Here is a 17,934-nt window from a genome sequence, read left to right as displayed (position 1 = left end):
ATAATGCATGATGAACCACACTGTAAATTATAAATGCAGTCAGTGTATATAGTGCGAGATTACATGCCTGCTGAGAAGCATTATGAATAAAGCATCACATTAGAATAGTAGTTTTACCCAAATCATGATGCAGAAACAAATTCACATTGACCATGGAAGTTAGCAACCTATGTTAAAGCTGTGATGACCAAATGGGTGGGGAACTTGTCAGATGGCTAGTGTCTGGAAGGTTGGCACTTCATTACATGGCCAAGCCCACATCCACATACCCCAATCAGACTGTATAATTCATTAGAAGCCCTGTCTCTAAAGAGGTATTCTAAGTTGTAATGGCTGCATTCATTTTTTAAGGCTTTCTTCTATGTTCATCTGGTGATCCAGCCAGTACGTCTGTTGTTTTTTAACAGACTAAGCTCTCCAGTAGAACGTAACAGTTACAGAGATGAGACAATGCATTGAACACTAGCAGGGGTGCTTACAATAATTAGCTTTTATTTACTGCTGTAAAACCTTTATACCAAAAGGGGAAAAAAAATGTTTCTGTAACTGTTGATAATATGTGAGCTGGATTTTGGCTTCAAATTGTTAGTGTATTTAAATGTACTAGTCAGGGCTTTTTCAGTGGGAACGCACTTCTGGCACCTTCTGCACTGAATGTATGTAATGGCAAGGGGTGCAGGGTCTATTAATGCTAGCTGCTAGGGGATCTATTGTTTTTTTTTTTTTTTTTTTAGGGAAGATCTATTTTTGCAAGGGGGGGGGGTTATTGTAGCTGGGGAGGTCTATTGTTGCTGGGGGGTCAGTTGTTGCTGGGAGGGGTCTGATGTTGAGGGAGGGGCATGCAAGGAGATCTGTTGTTGTTGCTGAGGGAGGGGTTCTTTGGTTGTGGGAGGTTCTTTGTTGCTGGGGGGGAGCGCTTGTTTCTGGCTGCTGGAGAATCTATTGATGCTGGCTGCAGAGGGATCTGTTATTGCTGCTGGGGATCTTTTGTTTCTGGGGGAGGGTGTATTTTGTTGCGGGAGGTTCATTGTTGCTGGGAGAAGTTGTTTCTTACTTGCTGCTGAAGAGTCTATTGATGCTGGCTGCAGAGAGATCTGTTATTACTGCTAGGGATCTTTTGTTTCTGGGGGAGGGGGTATTCTGTTGTGGATGATCCATTGTTGCTTGGGGGGGAGGTATTGTTGCTGGCTGCAAGGGATGTATTTTACTGCTTTTCTTGTTATCATCAACAAATTCCATACAACTTACTTAGTATTACAATTGTTACTTGGTTCTGTATTCTCTAAAAGGGGCAATCCTGCAAGGTGGGTAAGGGGATGAACCAAGGAGGTACAGGAGGTGGGTAGGGGGTGAGTTTCTGCTCCTACTGTCTGGGAAGAAGCCCTGGTGCTAGTATATCTAACACTCCCCCCCCCCCCCTCCTCCAGACTGACAATGCTGCTGTCTGCTGTGGCCAGTCTGCTCCTTCATCCAGAGTGCAAACATTCTAATACAGGAGATGTGTTACTGGCCAGATCACCTGTTGAAAAAGGAGGGTGAAAAAGCGTAGAAAAAGAAAACAAATGCAACCACCACATCTAATGATTGATCGCATGCAATACATTACATTTTTGGTTTTGGGTTTAATACCCCTATAAGGCAGACAGCATGCTACTCTCACTTGCATAATATGCTTTTATTTTTGGCATGAAGGTATTTTATAAAACCAAACCTATAGACAATGCTTTCCAGCTATGTATATTTGCACTTTGCACTCACCAATTAGTACCCATTTTTAAAAGTAGGTTTAAAAAAAAGAACCCCTCTGCTTTTGCAACTTTTAAAAAATGTCTCTGCTACTTGAAGCAGGCCTTGCATAAAAATGCAAAGTCCACATATGCTGCAGCCCCCCGCCCCCTAAAAAAATGAGAAAAAAATCAAAACAACAAAAACACAAAACTAAAAATATACATTCCTTACAACCTGGCTTCTGGTAGAGTATCCCAAAGCTAAAGCTTAATATGAAAATCCAAATCCACGAAGTGAAGGTAAGCATGGACAACTTCCACCACACCACGTGACCCCTTAGGTATTGCTCCTCTAGATAAATGTCACACTGGATCTCGTATAGATGGTATAGTACCACCACCTCAGGAACCGATATCTCCCAAATCTGGATCTTTAGGCATAAAGCCTTATGCAGTGTCAGCATACATAATCCTCCAGAGTGTAAATGCCGCCGCTCTGCGTAGTGTTGCTGGCGTGAGCACGCGGTCACCCCGGCAACGCTACGCAGAGCGGTGGCCACGAACCCGCTTCCGCATTCCTTCCGGACGCTGACGAGCAAGTGAAGGGATGGTGAGAGCCTTGGCTGCCTATCTGCAGTAGATATTAGTTTCCTTTGAGTGCCTTTATATTTATTATCATTGTGAGTGTATTGAATGAGGGATTGGGGGGGTCTTATCACTAATGAATTTATGTTTGGACTACTACCCTATGAGCCTTTTTCTCTCCAATATGCTTGCATTTACACTCTGGAGAATTATGTATGCTTACACTGCATAAGGCTTTATGCCTAAAGATCCAGATTTGGGAGATATTGGTTCCTGAGGCGGTGGTACTATACAGGCTATACGAGATCCAGACCGAGTGAGGACATTTATCTAGAGCATCTTTTATATCATTTGTCTTATATAATTTGTCTTATATCATTTGTCTGGTGAGTGAGCAATACCTAAGGGGTCACGTGGTGTGGTGGAAGTTGTCCGTGCTTACCTTCACTTTGTGGATTTGGATTTTCCTCTTTGTGTGGATTGTTCTGTGGACTCACCGGTGTGGATTCTTTGAGGGGTCACACTATTTATAGCGCTGCTTGTGTGTTGGACTTTTCGTCCTGATGGACTTATGAGGAGATTGACACATTTATATACTTTTTTGTTTTTATTTATGAGGCAGCAGCTTCTTCATATGGTATATGTAATATTTATGGTTGCATTTTGCACATTTCTCTAAAGCACAGGATGATTGAGATAATTTTATTAATTTTTTTATCTCAGTCATTTTTTGAATGTAAGCTAAATATGTTTTTTATTCTTTAAATGTCCTTTTTACACTGAGTGTTATTTTTTCAGAGTGGGGGGGGGGGGGGAGTTAAAACATAAGACCTTGCATTTACACACAAGGTCAGCCACCAAACCCCTTACAGGTTTGCGTTAATGTGTCAGTAAAAGCATTGTGCAGACTTATTTAATAAGACAGTCCAAGCAAGATGCAAATGCCGAGAGTACAGTAGCTCTCAGAACAAATAAAGCTTTTATTAGGTCCTAACATTTAGGACAAGTGAAAGTTGGATTCTGATTGGTTGCTATGGATGATTGCATTTTACATGTTTTTGTTAGCTTTAGCAGTAAGCTTCATTAAATGCCTTACATTCAGCTATTGCCTGGCTCTAGTAACTAGAATACTGAAAAGACCTGGCTGGGAGAAAGATAGGTACCGGTATTTGCTCAGAAATAAGTGGCAGAATCCCTTAATTTGTGGTTTCTGCAATCAGCTGGTTACTTCATTGAATATACAGTAGGTTGCTAGTGTGCTGCTTACCAACTTGGTTAACATTGCTCCTATGATAACTCATTTCTGAGGACAAAGACCTCTAGCTTTATGGAACTTTTTCCTATTTTGTGCTGGAAGTGTGAAGCATCTATATGGCCTGTTTTTTTTTTTTTTTTTTTTCAGTATTTGTAGTGCCACACAGATTTTTAGAACTCCCAAAAGCAAATTTTGGCTAGTTAATTATGAATAGCTAATTATCAATAACTTGATAAGTTTTAGCATATTGTTGTATACATTTTAAATAACTAAGTACAGTAAACCCCTGTTATATCGCGGTTCAGTTTCCGCGGTCCCGGTATTTTGCGTTTTTTTTTCTGTAAGATCTATTAATATTATTATAGTAATTAATTAATTATTAATGAAATATTTTTGTGTTTTCCATTGCTTTTGCTCTCTCTCTCTCAATCTTTTATGTGTTTAAGTCCCCATTCACACTAGCTCGACTTGTCAGGCGACTTGGTCGCCTGAAAAGTCGCGGTGGGTCGCCTGCCATTGATTAGCACAGGACCCGTTCTAATAGGAGCGACACAAGTCGCTCCGACTTAGAAAAAGGGTCCTGTACTACTTTGGGGCTACCTGGAGGCGACTTGCATAGACTTCAATGATATGAAGTCCGTGCATGTCGCGCCGAGGTCGCCTCGGCAAGTCGTGTCGCTCCTGTGTGAATGGGCTCTAAATGTGTTTCTATTGTTTTAAAAGTGTGTTTAAAGACTGTCAAAAGTACTATAAAAGTTAAAAAACATGGCTAGGGTGTATTTAACCACTTGCCGAATGCCACACGACTATATACGGCGGCAGTCAGCCCCTCCTGGGCCAAATTACATACCGGTACGTCACTCGTCCGCGAGCCAATAGGGGGGCTCTGATGTCTGCCGGTCACTCGCGATCTCCCGCTGGAGAGGGAGAAAGGCAGGCGGCTGATGTAAACAAAGCTGTCTGTCATTCTCCCTGGTGTAACTGCAGAGATCATACGATCCTGCTATGTAGGATCGTATGTCTCTGTGGTTACATCAAAAGCCACGCCCCTTTACAGTTAGAATAACACCCCTAGGGACACACTTAACCCCTTGATCACTAATAAAGTTAACCCCTTCCCTGCCAGTGTCATTTTTACAGTAACAGTGCATATTTATAGCACTGATTACTGTAGTAATGTCACTGGTACCCCCAAAAGTGTCAAAAATGTTAGTCAGGGGTTTGATGTGTCCGCTGCAATGTCGCAGTCCCGCAAAAAAAATTGCAGATCGCCGCCATTACTAGTTAAAAAAAAAAAAAACAATAAAAATTAGATAAATCTTTCCCTTAGTTAGTAAACGCAATAACTTTTGCGCAAACCAATCAAAATACGCTTATTGCGATTTCTTTTACCAAAAATATGTAGCAGAAAACAAATTGGCCTAAAATGTTAAAAAATTTTGATTTTTACATTTTTTTTGTGGCAATTTCATATAAAAAAAATTTGAAAAATATTGTTATTTTTTCAAAATTGATGCTATTTTTTGTTTATAGCGCAAAAAATAAAAATCGCACAGGTGATCAAATACCACCAAAAGAAAGCCCTGTTTGTGGGAAAAAAAGGACATCAATTTCATTTGGGTACAGAGTCGCACGACCGCGCAATTGTCTGTTAAAGTCACGCAGTGCCGAATCGCAAACTAGGCCCTGGTCTTTGAACAGCCAAATCCTCCGGGGCTTAAGTGGTTAAATAGGGTATTTCTATTTCGTGGATTTTTACTTATCGCGGGTGAGTCTGGAACGTAACCCCCACAATGGAGGGGGGTTTACTGTACATACTAATTTATAACACAACTCTGCTTCAGTACTTAACAGCTTGCCGACCAGCATCCATAGTTTTACAGCGACAGGTCGGCTTTGTTATGCGAAACTACGTAAAATATAGCAGATAGTAGGGGCACGCGTGCGCCAATTGGCCAGAGAGGACGCCAATCAGCGGGTCCGGCAAACACGATATCTGTCGGGCACTCGCGATCACTCCCCGTGGAGGCAGAACAGTGGTCTGCCTATGTGAACAAGGCAGACCGCTGTTCTGTCAGTGGTGAACACAGTGATACTGTGTTCCTCCTATTTAGGAACACAGGTCTCTGTGTTCATCTAGTGAGTAAATCCCCCACACAGTTAGAAATCAACCCCTAGGCACATTTTTAACCCTTTGATCGCCCCTGGTGTTAACCCCTTCCCTGCCAGTGTCATTAGTACAGTAACAGTGCATATTTTTAGCACTGATTACTGTAATAATGTCACTGGTCCTCTCAAAAGTGTCAGCTAGGTGTCCGGTCTAACCGCTGCAATGTCGCAGTCCCGCTATAAATCGCTGATTGCCACCATTACTAGTAAAAATAAATAAATAATTAAAAATTACATAAATCTTTCCCCTAGTTTGTAGACGCGATAACTTTAGAGCAAACCAATCAATGTACAATTATTGGGATTTTTTTTTACCAAAAGTATGTAGCAGAATATATATTGGCCTAAACTGATGAATTTTTATTTATTTATTTTATTGGGAATGTTTTATAGCAGAAAGTAAAAAATTTTGTTTTTTTTGTTCAGAATTGTCGCTTATTTTTTGTTTATAGAGCAAAAAATTAAAAACCGCAGAGGTGATCAAATACCACCAAAAGAAAGCTCTATTTGTGGGGAAAAAGGACATCGATTTTGTTTGAGTACAGTCTCACATGATAATGCAATTGTCAATTAAAAATAACACAGTGCCGTATCGGAAACAAAAATGGCCTGGTCATTAAGGGGGTAAAACCTTCCGGTCCAGAAGTGGTTACCCTTTACTTTTATGGGACCTAATACTGTCAGATATAGTGAAAGACAACACATTCTGAAGTTGATACTATATGCTTAGTTCAAAACTTGGCAAACTTAGGCTAGCAGTGAGTCGTTGAAACCAACCAATGCTGGCATTCTTTAAAGTGAGAAGTCTATTACCCTTGCCTGTGGTTTTTCCGGGTCAGTAAAGCACCTCTTCAGCTTCCCTGCTTTTGACATGACTGCCTTGGATCTAGTAAGTGATGTAGCACTGCAGGATTGTGGCACTCAAGCAAAAGAATTGTTAGCCAAATAAGTATGGGCCTTACAAATTACTTCTCTTGCTACGAAAAATGAAAAAACCAAGAAAAGTATTTAATGATATGTATTTGTAGGATGTTGTGTTTGATGTTTCTTTCTACTTTTTCCTCAGTTTCCAGTCCTGCATATAATTCCTTTAGATTTGTGAAGCTTTTTCTGAAGTATTACATTTAGTGTTTTCTTTGTTTTTCTAGGACTATACACTCACAATGTACTTTCAGCAGTCATGGAGAGACAAAAGGCTTTCTTATTCAGGAATCCCGCTAAACCTCACACTGGATAACAGGGTCGCTGATCAGCTGTGGGTGCCTGATACATACTTTCTTAATGATAAACGATCATTTGTTCATGGGGTTACTGTGAAGAACAGAATGATTCGACTTCATCCAGATGGAACTGTTCTTTATGGACTAAGGTAGGGAAGGCATGGCATTATTTTTTTATATCAATTACCGTATATTTCATTATTAGACACCCTTTGTTTATTCTACAGCAGCATTTTTCAAATTTAGACTTTGGAGATCAAACATAACCAGTACAATTTCAGAAGACCAATAATATTTTCTTTGAAAAGAACGTTGTGTGGCCTTCAAGTCTTCCCCAGTCAACTACGGAAAACATAAACAAATTATCACATTTTTGTTACCTTTAGTATCATGGGAACCAAGCCATGGAAACTGAGATGTGACCCAGATCAGAGTAATTCATTCATTGCAGTTATTCGAGAACATCAGCTAACCTGAGGGCCAATTCATTAAATGTGGTCCTCTTTTTTTCCATATTTCCCTGTCTGTATAAAATGTATACTTAATCCACTTGTGGAAAGAAACCTGTGGAAATGGTTTTCTCTAAGCTAAAGAACCCGGAAATGATGTACATCATCTTTAACCAGCTACACATGAGATTCTGCCACAGAAGGAACATATATAATTCATGTAGGCATTGCCCTTCATAGAAACTAAAAGCAAAGCAAGGAAATATTGTTAGCCTCTGTGCTGTCTATATTATGACACTGTTTACCTTTCAATATCTTAAAATGAGACTATGAAGGGAGTATATGCTTCTCCACTACATGGAAAGAAAGTAAAAGTATTCATTGTTTTGATATATATGATTTCAGCAGCTCCTAATTTTTAAATAATAAGCCATTTATGGTCATGCAAGAGTTACATTTTATACTGTAATTCATGTGTGCTCCTACGAGGAGATCAGAAAAACAGAACCTAAAAAAGATTTCAATCACAGGATAACTGAACGGTTGTTTGGAGGATTTACATAATTTAGGTTCTCGGCTGTTATCTTTAAAGTGAACGTGTTTTTTGCTTTTGCAGGGCAAAGCAACAGTTATACCTAAATTGTCCCTTTTCTTATAGCATTTATCGACCTTTCTTTTTATTCCCCACTGAGCTGTTCTAAAACAAAGTCTATGGAATTCCCATGTCTTTATGTGATGATTAGATTGATCATCCTTGCTTTAACTGACCTCAAATTCCAATTTCACACCCATGTATAGACTACACGCAATGTGGTCCAAGCACCCATTTGGTCCACATCTAGCATACCTGGTACCCTAAGTCCCAAGTCACAAATGACAAGATCATTAGGAGAGCAGAGAAACCACTTACCTGCCCATTGCTCCACCATTGCTTCTTGCTGGTAAACAAGATTCTGCAGCAGTGAGGGCGCAATATACTAGAATTATACAGTATGCGTTCCATTTGTTATTCTGTTGATGCATAGTCACTGACAGCAACTGGATCGCTAGTCTAACATGGGTCTTAGGCTGACATCCTTTTGGCTTGTTCCGTCTCTCTAGCACAAGCAGTAGAGTACAGTTAATGATTAAAAAATCCAGTACTGAAGCAATTTGTTGTATCTGGTAAAGTAACTTGGCTCATTAGTTTTGTTATCTTACATTTCACATTTTTTTTTAAATAGTTTTAAAAAATATATCTGCACAGTAAATTATATATATGCCCCCTAAAACAAAAATACCAGTCTGACACAAATATGTGGGCTGATAATCACACAAAAAAGGCCCTTCACCAGCTCACCTGAACAGGTGATACCTGCACTACTTGGACAACACCCCATGATTACCATATCACAAATTCTCTTAGAACTTCTCTTGAAGGATCGGTTTATAGCCCTCTGACTATAGAAATGCAAGCCTGGTGTTCCAAGCTGGCATTGTTCAAGGGAGGGGAGGCAAATTTTTGTTGGTTTTTAATTAAGAACTGCAAAAAATAAATTAAAAAAAGGCAGACCAGTCTTAAATAATTAGCAATTTTTTGTGGTACATCTGCTGGCCAAAAATCAGCTATCTTTGGTATTGGTTGTGTTCAAATATTTATTAGGCGCTATCCTACTTTGTCTAAAATTACCATGAGCAGTCTTTCTAATGGGGCAGTACCATGGTATATACAGTATACAGTATATATATTTCATTACGTGATAGATACTACGTATAAATGAAACGAGTTGTAAAGGCAGAAGTATTTTTATCGTAATGCATTCTGTTCATTAAGATAAAAAGCCTTCTGTGTGTAGCAGCACCCCCTAATACTTCCCTAAGCCCCATCTCTATCCAGCAATGTCCACAAGTCCCGCGGGCATCCGGGACTCTCCCTCCTGATTGGCTAAAACACAGCAGCGGCGCCATTGGGTCCCGCTGCTGTCAATCAAAGCCAGTTAGCCAATCAGGAGAGAGAGGGGCGGGGGGCCGTGCGGCAGCTCCATGTCAGAATGGACACACGGAGCTGCAGCTCGGCTTGGGTGCCCCAATAGCAAGCTGCTTGCTGTGGGGGCACTCGACACTGGGAGAGGAAGCAGCAAAGAGGGACCTGAGAAGAGGAGGATCCAGGCTGCCCTGTGCAAAACCAACTGCAAAGAGGAGGTAAGTATAACATGTTTGTTGTTTAAAAAAAAAAACACAAGACTTTTACAATCACTTGAAGTTCCTTGGTGCTCTCTATCATGTCTCTGTAAAAGATAAAATATCAACAACAACTTCACACAAATAAATATAACTCATATTCTTTATGAAATCCCTAAGGATGTAGGGATGGCATTTTATTATTCCACCATACTTCCTGTTTTTTCAAAGTCATTACTCTGTTATCCCCCTTCTATTTCTGGGTACATTATCTAAGATCATCATACATTTATGTTTCCTAGTGCAATTGCTCCTTGACATGTTTAGGTACTGACAATGTCACCTGGCACTTCTGAATAAAGTGTCTCTGTTGGGCTATGCAATCTTTTTATTGATTTTTTTCCTATGCATAGATAAGTTTGCAGGGACACATAAATGCATATATTACAAATGAAGATTGGCATATGTAGTGATTTTTTTTATCACATAGCTCATTCTGTATTAGGGGGAGTGAATGTTCTTCTCTTAAAATGTTACTAAACCCAGGACCCTGCATTAGCTATATCTGGTCACCCACAGTACACAGACCTTCGAAATGCAATAGGTTTAGTAAATATAAACTGCTAAATATCTTTTTCCATCAACAGTTAAAGCAGTCTTGTGACTTCAATCAGTGTGTGGTTAAAGCTTGTAGGAGGAGTGTGACGGACCCCATACTCAAGAAGAGTATGTCCGCCATATAAGCTTCCCTTGCCTGGTACCAGCATGATCCAAAATCCCTTAGCCCACCTTGTCACTTGTTGAGTGTAGGGTGGTAAGAAGCATAAGACTGTTTATTCAAACACAAGCACAAAGAGATATACACTCTGGGACAATCCCCCCTCCCCCAGCTAATCCACATACACATATACATCCCATAATAGGTTAATCCCAAGGCAGACAGAAACAATAGAACAATGGGATACAGGCACTTAACAATAACAAACTATCTAGCAATGGTCTATGAGATAAACTCCTACAAGCAGCCTGAAAAGGTTGAACCAATGTATCATAATATATTTCTTGAGGGATATTGTTTATAAATATTACTGTCCTAAGTGAAAGAGCCCCTTCATTCTTTCAACACAAACCACATATATAGAACCCAGGATAAACGGGGTAACATAAAACTCTGAGTCCGGTGTGGTTATACTGTGAGTCTGGTTAGTGCAGAACCGACTGGGGTTCTCGGTCACCCTGTGCCTCTAATAGACATAGGGGGATTTACACATAAGAGGGGCTGGGGAAGCTGGATAAGGAGTTTCCCGACCTCTCTAAGGTAATCTGGGTTCCACAAGCTCCCGCTCAAAGTGACTTCCGTCACAAGGAGATTTTATTCTCCCATAATTGTCCTATAAGGATGCAGGACCCCTGACCCTCTGTCTGGACAGTGCTGATTGGCCCTGTGCCAATCACATGCACTTTCCCAAGAAAAACAATAAAAACTCTCCAGCAATACACACCAAAATGAACATGTGAAGCTTGTTCCCTAGCCTCTGTACTATCCAGAGATGGTTTGGGGACTCTGGAAGAAGAGGAGGTTTAGAGGAGACAGGATCAAACAGCCTTTTTACACAATGCAGAGGATTAACCCATTAGGTTCCACAGTGAGTATAACAAGAATTGTTTATTGCATGTACACACTGATTTTTTCTGTTGTGGGTTTAGTAACTCTTTCAATTTTTTTGCACAATATGTGCCAGACAAGCATGTATCTGAACCCAAGCGTTTGAAACTAAAAGGATTTGTATATACGAGGGAGTAGGTGTGTGTATGAATTTATGTATCTGTGTATGTGTACATCTCTGAGAACAAGTAATCTTTGGAAAAGGGATAAAATATAACATTTAAAAAGGACATGGGATCAACTTGGTGCACATTGTCTAATTATTTTTTGTTGTCTTTTTTTCTGTGACTTGCTTAAAGTTTCTATGAAACCTTTAACAGAATTCTTACAGTTGTTACAATGACATTCTGCATTTGACATCTCCACTCTCATCCATGCCAACTTTTATTATTTTTGGCAAATATCAAGTGTTCAGCTTTGTAATAATTAAAATCAGATACTTATTCCCACTTAAGCTCAGCATATCCATCTTAAAACATCATAGAAAACTAGTGTTAAATCACTTCTATGATGCACCGTGCTGGCAATCTCAACGTTCCAAGAATTTGACTGATTAAGAGGACAGATTCATTGGTCTCACAGCAGACAGAAATATTTTCTTTTTTTAGCTGAAGCACCTCTTGAAATTGCCAGTGAAAATTATGCTTAGTGCTTTTTACATTTGATTTCCTCCTTTACTTCTTTATGCAAATTATAATGAATTTGATTGCGTTTATCTTCTGCAACTTCAGCTGGTACATAACTTAAATTGTAATTTGCTTCTTGTAAAGACGTCACATGACTCATCTACCAGTAACATGTAGACTTTGTAGTTTACCTTCTTTCAAATGGCACACGCTTTTTTACTTAGATAATATATATTCATAGGTTGGAAAATGAATGGCAGTTAAAACACAGAATCTAGTCATAACACACACTAAGTTTCATTATTCTAAATGGGAAGGACAGAACATTTTTAGCACCAACATTTTAGGGAAAAGACAAATACCTACCACACTGTTGGACATGCTTTCATTATTTCCTTCAAAACCTTACAAACAAAAGACAGTTCAATGCATTTACAAACTTAGCCATCAGCATTGGCTTGGAGGTAGCAAATCATAAACGAAAAGCCCACTTAATTCTGAAGTAGGTATAAACAATTGACTATATATATATATATATATATATATATATATATATATATATATATATATATATATATATATATATATATATATATATATATATATATATAAATATAGTTCCATAAACATTGACATTTATTATCACAAGCCTATGCAGAAACTTCAGAGCATGTACATATACGGGTGTTGCAATGCCATAACTGGACATTGGCAGTTCTACTGGTTGGACATACTCAAACTTTTGGCAAACTCATCAAGGTCTTCTGTCCCCATTAGCCCATACACCATTCTGCTTCACAATTGCTACTGTAACAGCGTTGCAGTTAAAGCTCCGGTTCTGAGGGACAACGACCTATAAGATTTGGCCATCCATTCACTCCTAAAGGCTAAGAAGTCATCTTCTCTCAAAGTCTACCATCACACCTAAAATGCCTACTTTGATGGCGCAGGACTGACATCCTCTGATGCCAGTCTAAATAGTAAAGTGCTGCAAGCTGTTTTCTGATTTCTGTCAAGCCCTTCCTTGATCCGTTGTTACATGGGCCTGTTAGAATTAGTTTGCTGTGTTGTCAACCCCTTAGTTGGGCTGCTTATGGACATCCTAATGTAAAGACTAAGATCCTGTTTTTTTCATGGGTTAAGACCTGGTGCTCACCCTTTTAACCCTGCTGGCATTGGCCCTACATTTACAGTATATGTCAGAAAAAGTGGGGGATTTTCATAAAGTGCAGTTAGAAGTTTACAAAAAAAACAAGCCATTTTCCCTACCCCTCCCTAAACCATTCGCTGCACTGTTTTTCTTCTCAAGCATTGGAATGAGTGTGGGCTTCAATTCTGCATTGAACAGTACTCACACATTGCAACATTGTGATGTCTAAACACTATTCTATGCAGTAATGAATCCATGATGCTTTTCATTGCGTAATTGTTTATTTATTTTTTTGTTTGTTTTACACAGGTACAAGTGCTAATACATTGTCAAGAATAAAAAAAAAACAAATTGAAGTTAAGCTTTACAATTGGACATCCCCATTATGATTGTGAAAACCAGGGCTTTTTTTCTCAGACAATAGGTGCAGGAACTCCCCCTTTCTGAGTCACCCCTTGTCTCAACCTCCTACCCATCTCCTGCACCATTCCTTGGTCCCACCCCCCAGTACTGCCCCTTTTAGATAATACAGAACAAACTAACGATTGTGGTTCTGAGTAATTTGTATGCAATGTGTTAATGATAACAGGAAAAGCAGTGAAATAGATCCCATGCAGCCAGCAACAATATAACCCCCAACAACAAAATACCCCCTCCCCAGGAACAAAAGGATCCCCAGCAGCAATAACAGATTTTCCTACAGCCAGAACCAATAGACTCTCCAGCAGCCAGCAACAATAGATCACCTGCAACAAAATTCCCCTTTCCACAGCAGTAATAGACCTCCAGCAGCAAAATCAGATTTCCCTGCAGCCAGCATCACTAGATCTCTCCCAGCAACTGTACTCCCAACAACATAAGGCCCACCCACAGCAACAGTAGATTCCACTCCAGCTCACTAAAATAGATTCTTCCAGCAACAATAGATCTCCTCCAGCAGCTAGCATCAATAGACCCTGAACCACTTGCCATTACATACATATTCAGTGCTGGAGGTTCCGGAACTGAGTTCCCCCATCTTCCCACTGAAAAAAACCCTGGTGAAAACTGCTATTATTTTATAAAATTACGTGTGTATATGAATTTACGCAACCAATTTTGCTAAAATAGTTGAGAAAAACAAACAAGTAAAATTATTTTAAAAAATAACTCACAATTGTCTAATTCAAGGACATTGTTGTCCAATTGGTGGAAATTATATGAAATAATCTATAACAATGGGTCTTGCCAAGTTTTTTTTCTCTTTATTTTGCAAAATAACTAACATACTTGTGAAACCAAACATACTTGTGAAATAATACAAAAATATCCTAGACTGACTTATCAGCAAAGTCAGCCTAAAAGAATAAAACATTTGCCATTTGTAGTATTGCTTGTCCTGCTGGTTGAATTGAACTTTTATTAAAACTATTCAGTAAGCATTAATCAAACATGAATGCATAAATTAATTGCCTGCCTATAAATAAATTAGTTAATTATGGGAAGACAAAAGCGCTGTTTTTCTGTGCTGCATGTTGTAAACAGAGACAGTTGCCAGCGGGGTAGAGAATAAATCTGAGACGTGCAGACGATAAAGGGGAAAAAAAAGAAAGTAGGATTATGTAAGATACGCTTCAACTTTACTGCACCAAGTTTTTATTAAATTGACATGGAACAGAACTAGTGCATTTGCTGAGCCATAATCAACAAGAGCATTACTTTACCCTTGTGGCAGCTTGCAGTAGAGTTTTACATTCTTTAGCTTTCCCTTATGGGTAATGCTGTTGTGTGCAGGGCAGAACATGTCCTTCTTATCCAAGGCAACGTGTCCTCATATCCTCTTCTGCAGCTCATCTTTGTTCCTGTAATCAAGAGAATGGAATTGATAGATAGAATTTATCTTTTATTATTGAATTCTTATGGGAATGGAAGGTAGATCATTCTCTTTGTTTTCCTTTTCCATGCATGATTTTAAATCATTTTAGAACAGAACAGAATTAAAAATGTAATTTTAATGGTTTTTAGCTTTCTCTAACAGGCAATGTTCCATTTATTTTCTAAATGTCTGCTGTGAGTACAGTGGGGTACTTATTTTTTTTTTAATGTTTTATTTATATTATAATATAGCAATATAGCACCATGACAATGGCATAGATAAAATCATTTAAAATATAGTCGGTTTGCCCTCATTGTAAAGCACGGTTGTAGTTGTTAGGGGAGGCACTACCAGGGATACACAAAAAACTGAAGAGATACATTATATTACCAAAAGTATTGGGACGCCTGCCCTTACACGAACATGAACTTTAATGGCATCCCAGTCTTAGTCTGTAGGGTTCAATATTGAGTTGGCCCACCCTTTGCAGCTATAACAGCTTCAACTCCTCTGGGAAGGCTGTCCACAAGGTTTAGGAGAGTGTCTATGGGAATGTTTTGACCATTTTTCCAGAAGCGCATTTGTGAGGTCAGGCACTGATGATGGCCTTGCTTGCAGCCTCTGCTTTAATTCATCCCAAAGGTGATATTGAATATTGAACCCTACGGGCTAAGACTGGGATGCCATTGAAGCATTATAAGCATGTAAAGGCAGGCGTCCCAATAATTTTGGTAATATAGTGTATCTGTCATAGCACCTTCCCTAATAAACAGTGCATCTTAGCATGGTTCTTTTCCAATAAAGGCATTGACTTTAAAATATCCTGGACCTTCCGTGAAAGCTGATTAGCTGAGGGCTATACATCACCAAAAGGCCTAACTGTAAATAGAAAGATGTATTCTTTTTCCTTCAAACCTGCTTCAATGTCAGCCTGCCTCATAACAAGGAGGAGAGAATCATTATTAAAAGGTAGATATGTACTTACAGCATTCATGTCAAATCGGGGACAAAATATGGACTGGACCTTCTGGGCTATTCCAGTAGCCTTATTACTGGGTATTTAATAGCAAAGCATTAAAACTTAAAGCGGAGTGTTTATTAAAAGTCAGCAGCTATAAAAAGTGTAGCTGCTGACTTTTAATAAACACATACTCACATGTCCCACAGTCCAGCAATGCGGCCGGCCGAAGCCTCGATCCTCTCCTTCTCCTCTTGGTGGCGCTAGCATCACTAGTGTGGGCATCCGGCTGTGAAGCTGTGCTTCCTGAATGGTCGGGTAATCTTCTGGGACCTCTGACGTGTCCCAGAAGATTGCAGGGAGGGATGGGGAGAGGAGAACTTCAGCTCGAGCCGCCTAGGCAGAAGTATGAGCTGGATACCTGTCAAACCTAGGTACCCGCTCCCCCTCCAAAAAAATGACATGCCAAATGTGGCAAGTCAGGGGGTCAGGAGTACTTAAAGCGGAATGTGGAACTCCGCTTTAACTCTAGGCAGATATAAAAACCACAGATAAATGCACCTCTGTAATAATAAATCATTAGGTATAGTTTTAAATGCAACTGGTGGTATTACCTGTATTTGATGTTTTATCAGTCTCCTTTAAACTCCTGTACAGTGGCACATAAGGAACATGTGGATAGAAGGAGAGTGAATAAATGCATGACATCATCTGTGTGCTGCTGCTCATTCACTAGCTGGTCAGCAGGCTGGGGGTAGAGAAAGTGCACCACATTATTGCTTAACTGTAAGTGGTGTTATCCATCTGACTTTGCTGTGTGATCGAACTCTTTAAATCCTAATACTGGATGCCAGCCATACAAATTATTGCAAATATGCAATTCAACTGTCTATTTAACTGTTTGCCCAGAGTTCAGTTTTACTACTACTCCCAAATTACTATGGGACACAAAGCATAGTTTATATGAATGCTGGTCACATCACTAAAGCTGGACATGCACTATTAGATTTTTCCCAGGACCACCTATTCCAACAGAGCCCTCCACTAAGAGATTTTGACCCTTTTTTCAGTGTGACAGTTTAAGTACTTTAGCATGTGTAGGCATGATTAGGCATTTTTTAACCAATTTTCTGAATTTGAAAAAATATATAATATATGGCCCCCCAGGACCTGGTTGCAGCATGAAAAGCCCCACATTAAGGGTCCTTTCACATGATGTCCGTCGCAGTTCATTCTCTGCTCAGCGGGGATCGATCCGCAGATCCCCACTGAGCAGGCAGGTGACAGCACACAGAGCGGAGATGGAGCAGTCAGATCCCCGCTGTCCTCTATGGGGGAATCGGATGAGAACGGACCGCCTGTCCGTTCTCATCCAATCCCATCTGATCCGATCTGCTCTGCACATGCTCAGTTGCTTATCATTTTTATAGTTAATGAAACAGTTCCAACTAAAGATACTAAAAAACAAAACAGAGGGTGCACCAGCCTAGTGCATTATCCTCAAAACATGTCTTTATTTAATAAAAAGGTCGTAAGTAATATACTCACAAACTGTGCATCAAAGCTTGTCATAAAATAGCATCTTCAAGACCTTGATGCATCACATCTCATAACGGTACAATAAACCACAGTGGCTCTTAGGAAGAGGGAATTAGTCTGTTGGATTTTTATTGTCCCGTTATGAGATGTGACATATCCAGACTTCCCCAGTTTTGAGAGGGCAGCAAGGTGTGGCATGTTTATTGACTACTTGCCGACTACCCACCGTAGATATACTGTGGCAGGCTGGCTCGGATTCACGAACCGCCGTACCTGTACGGCTGTTCGTGGGAGCGCTCTTGGGGGCATGTGTGCACCCCTCCAGGCACACTCGTGCCCCCATTAGACAGCGGGGAGGCCGATCCACGGAGCCGACAGCTAAAATTGCCACTGGGCACCCGCGATCGCTACCCATAGAGAGAGAACAACGGTCTGCTGTTGTAAACACAGCAGACCGTTGTTTTCTCTGGAATGAACACAGAGCCCTGTTATCCTCCTATTTAGGATCACAGGTCTCTGTGTTCTTTCCACAAGCCCATCCTCCTCACAGTTAGAAAACATCCCCTAGGCATGTA

At 39.9% G+C, this 17,934-nt stretch overlaps 1 protein-coding gene across 1 annotated transcript in view; it reads left to right on the top strand.

The window, feature by feature from the left end:
* GABRB1 (gamma-aminobutyric acid type A receptor subunit beta1) overlaps window positions 1–17,934 on the top strand; it is a 750,154-nt gene that overhangs the window by 311,511 nt on the left and 420,709 nt on the right. The window contains exon 4 of the mRNA XM_082252638.1: window positions 6,885–7,105. Within this exon, the coding sequence (XP_082108764.1) occupies window positions 6,885–7,105 (221 nt within the window). The remainder of the gene's footprint in view (window positions 1–6,884; window positions 7,106–17,934) is intronic.

This window comes from Pelophylax lessonae (genome assembly GCF_965119305.1).
Source record: "Pelophylax lessonae genome assembly, chromosome: 1".
NCBI lineage: Eukaryota > Metazoa > Chordata > Amphibia > Anura > Ranidae > Pelophylax > Pelophylax lessonae.
Note: the sequence above shows the minus strand (reverse complement) of the source record. Positions and strands in the feature narration are given on the sequence as shown.